General features: G+C 47.1%; 1 protein-coding gene across 1 annotated transcript in view; it reads left to right on the forward strand.

The window, feature by feature from the left end:
- LOC122370584 (zinc finger protein 271-like) overlaps positions 1-9,363 on the forward strand; it is a 58,856-nt gene extending 49,493 nt beyond the window's left edge. The window contains exon 11 of the mRNA XM_043346288.1: positions 7,574-9,363. Within this exon, the coding sequence (XP_043202223.1) occupies positions 7,574-8,346 (773 nt within the window). The 3' untranslated portion in view covers positions 8,347-9,363. The remainder of the gene's footprint in view (positions 1-7,573) is intronic.
- Positions 9,364-11,121: the final 1,758 nt, after the last annotated feature.

The raw sequence follows: 11,121 nt of genomic DNA on the forward strand, positions 1-11,121 counted from the left end.
TGCTGCCACAGCCGGCGGCTGGCCCGGGTGATATCTTGGTAGTGGATATTGTGCACATGCCCAGTAGTAGAATCACAGGAAAGACGCTGGTTCTTACATGCGTGGATAAATTTACGGGTTTTTTGGTTTACTATCCCCTGGACTCGGGCTCTGCCGAAAGTCTGACCGATGCACTGGCTGGGCACTTTCTTGCATTCGGTCCACCGCGCTTTATTGAGACTGATGCTGGGACAAATATGAAAAGTCAGAAGCTTTCGGATTTATGCAGGTTTTGGAATGTAACTATCCGGCATGGCGTACCTTTTCACCACGAAGCAGTGGGGAAAGTTGAAAGGCGGCACAGGGATATTAAACGGCGGCTGAGGACCCTTTCGGACAGATAGGACGGGACCGATTGGGAAGCCTATCTGGCTGCTATCGTATTTTCTTTAAACACAGAGGTCTGCTCATCTCATGGTTATCCACCTTACTTTCTTTATTTCATGAGACATGTTAACACACCTGTGTCACACTTGTTTGAGAGGCACGTGCCAAAGTATTCTGAGGACTACGTTCATGAGAGAATGCGGGCCGTAGCAGCCACGCTGAGGGCAGCGAACGAGCAGCTGCGGGAATCCCAAGCCTTTCAAAAGCGGCATTATGACTTGAGACACAAGGCGAAAGAACCGACATACAAACCAGGCGATCGCGTCCGTATTCGCAATTTCGAGCGGCAGAGGGGCGTATCTCAGAAAATGGAGCATCCATGGTCGCATATGCATACGGTGGTGGGAATGGCCGGTCGTCGTCATGTAGAATGTTTGGACCCGGAGACTGGCCGCACTCGTCGCACTCATGTACGTTTCCTGAAGCCAGTCTACCAGCGAGACGTTTAGTTATTGTTCCCTTGCGTGTGCAGTTACTGGGGTTTTGGCTTCATGTGTGTTTGACGTGCACGTTGTTAGTGTGTTTTCATTGTATGGAATGTTTGTAATATTGTGCAAGATCGCATATTTTGTTGCCAAAATCGTCAAGAGGGGGGAGTGTCAGCCGTCCCTGGGGCGGCGCTGTGTTTGTCCGCCGCGCTGGTTGACCTGGCTGCCCCTTGGGACGATCACGTGATGCCCGGGGGCTGGCTGGGCCGTCCGGCCGGGACGCTGTGCCGGTGCTCAATACACGGCAGTGTGCTGCGAGACTCAGACAAGGGCGTTTGTGCTGGGAAGTACGGGAGCGCTGATGGGAGACTGTGACACCCAGGGGCCAGACTGGTTTGCCCCTAGCAGGGCAATGCCGAGCTACAACTGGCTTGGCCTACAGAGAACGATTCCCGTTACTTTTGGGTACCCCCTCGTAGTCCAATACTTGGTAGAAGGAATGAAGCTACTCTACAAAAATTACCGCATGTAAATCGGTCAAGTGGTTGCTGAGATATAAGCGACGCAGAATCGTGACCACGGCCGGCCGGCCGGCCGGCCGGCCGGCCACTCATACTCAGAAATTTCCGTTATTCTACGTGACTCCGCTCGCTTCGCTCGCTCCGTAATCAGTAGGTATGTTTTCTTTCACATACAGTAAAATCCGCTTAATAAATCCACCTTGGTGACACGTGGTTTTGGATTTATTAAGCGGTGGCTTTATTAACCGGAGTCAGTTATTTTCATTACACAATGTATCCCAGCCACACGCTCTGTTCCCCTTGCAATACAAGCATATAGGCCAGCATTCCTCGTTGCTTGATTTATTCCAATAAAAGTGACCAGGGGCTCCACCATCGGTTGGGTCGCGGGGGTCCGGACTCCGGACCCCAAAATAATTTGGCTTCCGTAATGCAGCCTAATATACACGCATAATATATATATATATATATATATATATATATATATATATATATATATATATATATATATATATATATATATATATATATATATATATTAGACAAAGACCATTAAACGTAATAGCACTTTCACATCAGCACTTTCACATCAGCTACGTTGGATACACATGCACCACTTTGTCTCGTCGACTGACCATGCACAAACAGGAGGGAGCAATCAAGACACACATGCTGGAGAAACACAAATATTAGACTGACAAGAGAACACCTGGTAGAAAACACGTCGATCATCCACTCCAACCGTGACCCCAGACGCGTAGAGATCACAGAGGCCATACACATCAGAGACCACACGCCAAGCATCAGTGAACAGAAAAACGCACGCCTAGAAAAACTGGCTCTCTGGGGTGCAATGCAGCACACATCACACCCACAAACACGCAGAACAACAACAACACAAGCAACCCAACCCGACTAGCGCTATGTGTGACGTGATTATATTTACTGTTGTAGTAGCGCGCTGAAACTGAAAGTGTTATTTATGATTTTACTCGTGACCTGTATATTGTTTTTTCAAACGTCTCCATGTACCTACGTATTATTTGAACGAGTGTCTCACAGTGTACTTGAAAATGAATATATAATACATTCGAAACGCGTCGAACTTTAACGAATATTTTTACATGAACTTTGCCGATCTGATACATCGTATTGACGAAAACAGCAAGAAAATAGTCAAAAAGATAATAAAAACACAAACGAAGCTTTCGAAATGTGAAAGTGCTATTACGTTTAATGGTCTTTGTCTAAAAGAAGATTTATTGCCGAAGTTTACAAATATATATGTTACAGGCAATGTGTGGAATCAGGCATTCTATAGAATGCCTAGGCATTCTATAGAATGCCTGACCGACCAGGCATTCTATAGAATCCCTAGGTATTCTATAGAATGCCTGACCCACCAGGGATTCTATAGAATCCCTAGGCATTCTAAAGAATGCCTGATTTTCAGGCATTCTATAGAATGCCTAGGAAATACACGAATCTTTCCAACATATAAGTGTATGTTGTATAAGATTATGAGCACAGACCGACATGTAACATTATTATTTTCTGCCAGGCTACCTTGCGTTCAGCTATTTATGTTCATTCAGTCAAATGTTCATTCAGTCAAATTTTCCGGTCAGGTATTCAATCTGACCTTATTAGGTCAAATTGTATCAGGATTTCATTCTGAGAGCACAGAGTATTTATCTTAACGCTAGAAAGACGATGGTGGTAATGTCAATATCGGAAACGCCTTTGGTAAAAAAGCTACACAGAAAAAATTGACAAATCGTCCATTTTGGAGGTGTTTGCCTTCTAAGGAATTGATTTAAGGTCAAACTGGAGAAAACAGCTACGAGCCAAAAATGGACAAAAATTGGGCTGACCTAAAAAATGGCTTAGCTATTTGTTTTAGAAATGGCACCCTTTCGAACATTGCCAAAGAAGAACTGAAGTAAAATTTCATAATTTTGAGTCTTTGACGACCTTTCGAATACCGCATGGCCCAGAAGTCAAGCTGGAAGGGGAGATCGAACAACACCTAATCCGGCTCTTGTTACGGCCGGGCCACCGCCCAGACGTGGAATAATGAACCATTTATTCAGGTTATTCCCTGACATTACGGTGTAGGTTGAGCTGTCCAATGTCCATGTATGCATATTGAGAGTCGTTACACGAAGTGCTTATGACGACATAAAATGTGACCTTTGGTGTATTTTTCACCTTCATTTCTAACATCAGAACAAAGCCATCGTCATTCCCAATCACTTTCGATTCAAGCCTACGGTCCACCCTCCCAGCCAACACTCTTCTAATGCAGCTTCGTATCTGTAGCAGCATAATCCTCCGAGGGTAACCGTTTAAGCGACTGGCTGGCCTGTGACTCTCCCGCGTGCCTTGCGCCGTAGCTCTCCCGTGCCAACGGAATTGGATCAGCTGCTGCTTGCGGCGCACCATTTGGTGGTCGGCATAGCCCAATACCTCCCTCGCTTCCTCTCAGCTCATTGCCCTGAAATGGTGTGAGGTGACGACCGGCCTAGGCCAACAATGAAAATTAGGTAAACAAATAGCATTACTGCCACTGACCCCTAATTTTCGAAGTGTGTTTCGGACAATCAAAATACTTAGGCATTCTATAGAATGCCTGGGAGCTTAAGCCAGGCATTCTGTAGAATGCCTAAGCAGTCAGGGATTCTATAGAATACCTAGGGATTCTATAGAATGCCTGGTCGGTCAGGCATTCTATAGAATGCCTAGGCATTCTATAGAATGCCTGATTCCACACATTGCCTGTAACATATATATATATATATATATATATATATATATATATATATATATATATATATATATATATATATATATATATATATATATATATATATATATATATATATATATATATATATATACCGCTGCACATATATATATATATATATATACCGCTGTATATAAGGGTGTGTGGTTTAGTGTTGGACACCTCCCCCCCCCCCCCACCACCAATCCTGAGACCGTTGTGGAGCCCCTGAAAGTGACCAGCGCACACTGCAAAGCTGTCACGGTCAGTGATAGCCAAGCCAACATATCCATCCACGATCACCCTCCTGTCATGCCTGCTATGCAAATTAAACAGCCGAGCATGCCTCCTTTGCCGGGAGCATTTCTCTGAGGTGCATGGTTGATGATGAAGGCGCTCTTGATAGCCCTGAATCTATGCCCTAAACTTTCTCTGTTGTGGGAAGTCCAACTGCTGTAGACCGCTGCTCCAGTGCGGTTCATTGGGAGCAGATTAGATACCACGCTTCGATGGGTAAGACGTCACCGCGGGCTGCGAGACTCACAGGTGGCTTTATTAAGCGGAGTAGCTGGATTTATTAAGCGGATTTAATTAACATGGGCTTCTACGGAGAAAATCCGTGAACTGAGGCCTCTTGCACCAAAATCCTCTTGCACCAATGCTTGGATTATTTTGCATCGTACACCCAGTCCAAGTCTCAAATGTAACAATTTGCGTGCAAAATTGAGCAAGCTCATGTAGGATTATGTATTGGGCTATTGCAAACAAATTTACCATCATTAGATTAGCTTATTCTGAAACCGGTTTTTCAATTTTACCTAGCTAGGTAGTTTGGTGCAAGAGGCCTCTGAGGCCTCTTGCACCAAACTACCTAGTCCAAGTGGACCAAAGTCAAGTGCACCAAACTACCTTGTCACTAAACTACCAGCTCAAGTGGCCACAATAAGCGGCTGGATTTATTATCCGAGGATTTATTAAGCGGATTCTACTGTATATTCCTTTTTTTAAATTCAAAAAGTTACTGGTAAAAAACTAAAAAATATAATTTTTGAATTTTATATTTATAATATTCGAAATTTTCTAAATTTTGACAATCCGAGATAGCACTTGGATAGCGCTGTGTATTTTGAGTCCTTCCATGCAAAGAAGTTGGATCTAGCTAAAAAAAAAAAACGGCCCTTGAAAGCGATTGCCGCAGCCGAATGTTTTGCATCAAAATCGGCCGAACATGACGTCATTTCCGATTGAAATATGGTACCTAGAAAATTTTTATTTGAAGACAATCAGTTAAATTGGTTCAGTTGAAGATACAGCAAGTTTTGTGTTGATACGGCTGGCAGTTTAGAAGATATTGCAGAAAAGAGAGAGGGAGCCCTGTAGAGCACCCCCCCTCCCAGTCATGCGCGGGTTAAAGTGACCATCCCACCTTTACATTAGTTTTGAGTTGAGATAGCCGTAGGTATGGGGGTCCCTGGCATGCAGTTACCGGGTTGGACACTCACAACATCGAGGAATACTTTAATTCGGAGATATTTAACTTCAAAGACTGCAGTTTTCAGATTCTAAGTGGCTAATGCATTTGAATGCCCCGCTGGACTTTGGGACGTCAGCGCAGATCTAGCGATTTTTAAATCTTATCTTTGAACATTTGTAAAGCTGTAATGGTATATACTGTATCGCGCGCAACAACTGTCGCACTTTTCAACCTCGCATGTGTGCGGCGTTTGCCAGCTTCTAATGTGTAGGGGGGAGGGGGTCGGTTGGAACCCCCTCCTGCCGTTTGGCCCTTGATTGAGCTAGAGTTTCGGGAAAAAAGGAGCGTGTTGCCCGTGACGAAGGGAAGCCGATGATATCCAATTTTAAGGTCCTAGGTCATTAGTTGACCTTCCAGGTCAGGTCAATGACCCAAAAGTCGGGAAAATCGGGACCTGCTAGAACTACGTAAAGTGAAGCTGTAACGGGGTTTCTGGGGTGCTGATCACGAATTTCATGTTAGTTTTTATCACAGATGATATCTTCATGCATTTAGGCCAGGTCGGGTCAGGTCAGGTCAGGTCAACCATTTAGCGTTCTGCCGGCTATACATAGTAAGTGTCAACTAGCACTGACGGCGTCGTAACATGTTACGAAGGCACTAAAACTACTTCGCGAAGGTTCAAATGGATGCTAAATTCGAAATCAGCCCGAAAACTACCCTAGCAACATGTAAAACTCGAAAAAGTGAACCAAGGTCATCAAAGGTCAATGACCTGACCTGACCTTTAGGTGACTTTGACGCCCACCGTAATGCATGGAACGAACATCATTTCACATGTTTGGACGTTTATAGTCACAAAAAGACTGGAAACGCGTGGATAATGTGAGCTGACACGCTGAATCGCGATTCCGGCCAAACATGGTCCCGAGAAATAGGTCACAGGTCAAAGGTCATTTGGGTCAGGGTCATGAAATTTTCAGAGTAGGTGTAAACTTGATGAACTCGAAGGTACTGAAAGTTCCGTCGCGATCGGTCGCTTTTTGCGCGAGTTATTCGCGAAAAACCACGGGGGTCCTTCCGACCCCCCCCCCCTACACATGCGAGGGTTAAAGGGACCCTCCCACCTTAACATTAGATTTGAGTTGAGATAGCCAAAATGGGGTCCCTGGCTCACAATTACCGGTTTCGGCACTCGCAACATCGAGAAATGCCTTAAATCGGAAATATTGAATTTCAAAATTGCAGCATTTGGATTCAGAGGGTCTAATGCTTTTGAATACCCCTCTGAATGTGTGACGTCAGCACAGATCTAACGATTTTTAAATGTTTGACTAAAACGTTTTGTAGCACGCGGTGGTATACGCTGCTTTGCGCGCAACAAGTGCCGCACTTTCAGCTGCCAAACTATTGCTTCCAAATAAAGTCGCTAGGAACAGCGGATATCCCAAAAAGTAAACAAAAGTAAAAGTCTAATATCTTGAAAACCGGTGAACATTTTTCGGTGAAATTTGGTAGATATTCGTTTTCGCTCTTTCCGAACCGAGCGACATCACTTTCATGCCAATTCATTAACTTTTTTGAGGGTGGGAGGGTCCCTTTAAGATACCAAATTATTGCTTTTAAATGATGTCATATCATTAAGTTTTTTGAAGGTGGAAGGGTCCCTTTAATAAACGGCAAGTGAACTATTCCCTTCTACACTAGCTCGACGTTCCGTTTCTCAAGGCTGTGTTTCTAACGGTAAACGGATCAACTGATGGGCGCTGATGGCTTGTCGCGTCTACATTGCCGCTACCGCCCACGGCGTTCACCAAGGTGACCTGGAAACGCGACCACGAGCTGCGTGGGTCATCTCTGGGCGTCGTGATTGTTCCAGTGTATGTGCGACCTGCTTTGGCATGCAACTTGTTTAAGGGCCTTTCTTTTTGTTCTTCAGGCATCAGTGGCTCGGTCCAATGTCCCCACTGCGACTTCCGATGTCTGGGACAGCAACGTCTGGACGGACACGTGAAGAGGTGTCACAGTGACATCGACAGGAACGGGAGGTTCAAGTGCGAGCGGTGTCGGTACTCGACCGACAGGTCCACAGACATAAAACGTCACCGTAGGACTCACACTGGGGTGCGGTCGCACTCCTGCTTCATCTGTACGGCGCGGTTCACTGAACGGTCACACCTTACCAGACACTTGCGAACCCACACTGGGGAGCGGCCGTACGGCTGCTCCACCTGCGCAGCACGGTTTGCTTCCCGGTCAAACCTCAACATACACGTACGTACCCACACTGGGGAACGGCCGCACTTCTGCTCTATCTGCACTGCACGGTTCACTACACGGTTCCAACTCACCACACACATGCGGACCCACACTGGTGAGCATCCGTACGGCTGCTCCATCTGCAAGGCACGGTTCACTCAGCGGTCCAACCTCAGCAGACACATGCGTACACACACTGGGGAGAGGCCGTACGGCTGCTCTATCTGCACTGCACGGTTCACTGATCAATCAATCCTTAAAAAGCACATGCGGACCCACACTGGGGAGAGGCCGCTCGGCTGCTCTATGTGCAAGGCACGGTTCACTCAACAGTTTACACTAACAAGACACATGCGTATCCACACGGCACCGAACACATGCGGACTCACACGGGGGAACGGCCGTACGGCTGCTCCATCTGTCAGGCGCGGTTTGCTCTACGGGGAAGTTTAACCAGGCACATGCGGACCCACACTGGGGAGAGGCCGTACGGCTGCTCCATCTGCAAGGCACGCTTCACTCAAGGGGCAAGTCTCGACTCACACATGCGGACTCACACTGGGGAGCGGCCGTACGGCTGCTCACACTGCCAGGCCCGGTTCGCTCAACGAGCCAAAGCTTATCAGACACATGCGGACCCACACGAAGACTGGCCGTACTGCTGCCACTACTCTAACGGTTCGGTAGTTTGACACAAAAAGTCGGTTGTAAATGGTACACAGTTTTGAGAATTGCACAGGTATGACCGATGCGGTAAATGGTTTGATTGGCGAAATGCAATGCTGAGATATGTCGACTAGTGCATGACCGGCCGCCGTTGTACGTTTGATATTAGTGTTATACACCTTTTTACGCCAAATTTAGGGCGGCAGTGTGTACATTTCAGTAATAGTGCGGGCGATTCCGACAAATTGCCATGGTCTGTCTATGGCGCTTGGCGATCTGTCGAAATCGGTGGCACTATAGCTGACTGCGTGCACTATGTCTATATTTGGCCGTAAAAAGGTGTAGCTGTGGTTCTCGTTTGTGAGCTTCGTGGCTACTCGTGTCACATATGGTTTCTTTATGCTAGCACACAATGATTCAGTAGTTGTGTTTTAAACGCCTCCACATAGGAGTTAAGGAGTGTCGCTGTTGGGTACAGCGTCGTAGCGCTGTAATTTGTGAAGAGTATCCGGCTACATTGAGTGACAATGCCTATTCTTTTTTTTTTGTTACGACTCACTCTCGCATTCGTGGCATTTCGTATGTTCTGCGCAGCCTTTGTCGACAAGGCGCCGGTTAAAAGTAGATCGGCGTGGCATGTTTATCTTACAACTCTCTATCCATCCTTTGTAAACGCGGCTACTGTTAGCTACGAATACGACGTACAAACTGTCTGGACCTACAAGCCTGACTGGGTGTTGTTGTCGGGTCGCTGTCGGCAGAGTATGTGCCGCCAAAAGCTGAAATAAAAGTAGCGTTGTTCTATAGGAGAATGTACTGACGTACCATCAGGACATATGTCTATTAACCGATACCTTCTACATGTTCCGTAGTGTGATGGTGTTCATGTGCATTGTGCAAGCACAAATATTGCCATTGCCCAATAAACGCTGTTTATCAATTTTCGGCTATTTTTAAGTTATTACCTGTTTCACACCTGTTGGGCTCTTATTAACCCGCGACTCGCTGAGGGTCTTTAATTTCTACGCCCTGCTGGGGAAGTGGGGTGTTTGAACACCCCCCTCCCCCCTTCTAGCTCGATCCCTGGGCCACGTAGCGACACGGGGTAGACGGCATTCGAACGACGGCATTCGAAAGAACGTCGAAAACAAGAACGAAAAACAGTTATGGTCAGTTTTTAAGTCAGGTCAAAGGTCACGTCACCAGAGGTCTTTGTCGACATGGCGTAGGTCGAAAGTAGATCGGCATGGCATGCAAATCTTATATACAGGGAGTCCAGAAAAAAACTGATACTATTATCTTCTGCTATAACTAGGAAAATAAACACTGGACATTTAAAAATGACACATGCTTGTACAGGGTGTCCCAAAATCAATGCCACACCTTTCCAGCGCCCATTGCATGAAAATAACAAACATGAGAGTTACGCAGTATTTACATATGTAAGTATCCCCACCTCTCCCTAATACAGGCAAGCATACGGTTCGGCATGTCAGACATCAAGTTGTCCAGATTTTGTGGACTGATCTTGGACCAGGCAGATCGGACGTTCCTGGGCAGTGTGCCTTCGGACATTCCTTGTGCCATTGTGTTCACCTTTTCCCGGAAGATCACCCACAGTTTGTCTATTGACGACAGGCCAGGGCTATTCTTCGGTCATTTGTCCTTCTCCTAGAATGCCGGGAAGTGCGATCGACACCACTCCTGCGTTATTCTAGCTCGATGGGCTTGGGTGCCGTCCTGTTGAAAGATAGCTCTAGACATGTTCAGCATAAGTTTTAGGCTGGAGACGTGGCTTGATGGCCTCCAGCTTTAGAAACATCCTCAGGTACCGATGGATTGTCGACTTGCGAGACTGGATTATCGCTGGCAGTCAGCCTCTTTGCCAGTTTCCTTGTGGATTCGCCTCTCTTTAGCACTGCGCTTCGCGATAACGATTTCCGCTACCCGGCTGACGGAACTCTTCCTACCCCCGCAGGGGGCTGACCGTGGTCAGAGCTGCTGCTTAGCCGGGGTCATCTGGCTCCGGCTGTGCGGCGGCTGTGACTTCGGCCAGTAAGGGGAGTAGCGCCCCCTCGGCCCCAGCTTGACGCGCGTTTGACCTGGACTTGCCTTGCATACTGGATGGATTGTCTGCAGGATTGGCCCCGCAGGGGGTTGGCAGTGGCCCGGGTCGCTGTTGGTCTGGGTTCCTTGGGCCCTCGCCCCGCGGCGGCCCTGGCCTCGGCCAGCAAGGGGAGTAGCGCCCCCTCGGCCCCAGCTTGACCTGTGCTTGCTTACAACTTCCTTTGATCGCTGGAAGGACAGACGGTACGGCCCGACTTTTCTTGGTTTTGTGGTTTTGTTTCTCTTGAGCGGTCTTTGTTTGCTTTTGCTCTGCTTCTCACCGGATGTCCGCGTTTCGTTCGATCACAGCCTTTTGATTCCTTTACTACCCCTTTTTCGTTGTTTTTGCACCCGCAGGAACACAGCCGAGTTGGGCTAGTGTAAGGGGAGTGGCGTCCCCTCGGGTACCAGCCGGTTTTACTAGGCTAGGCGAGCCGACCCGTACCCCAGGACAAC

This window comes from Amphibalanus amphitrite, unplaced genomic scaffold (assembly GCF_019059575.1).
Source record: "Amphibalanus amphitrite isolate SeventyFive unplaced genomic scaffold, NRLGWU_Aamphi_draft 001147F_arrow, whole genome shotgun sequence".
Lineage (NCBI taxonomy): Eukaryota > Metazoa > Arthropoda > Thecostraca > Balanomorpha > Balanidae > Amphibalanus > Amphibalanus amphitrite.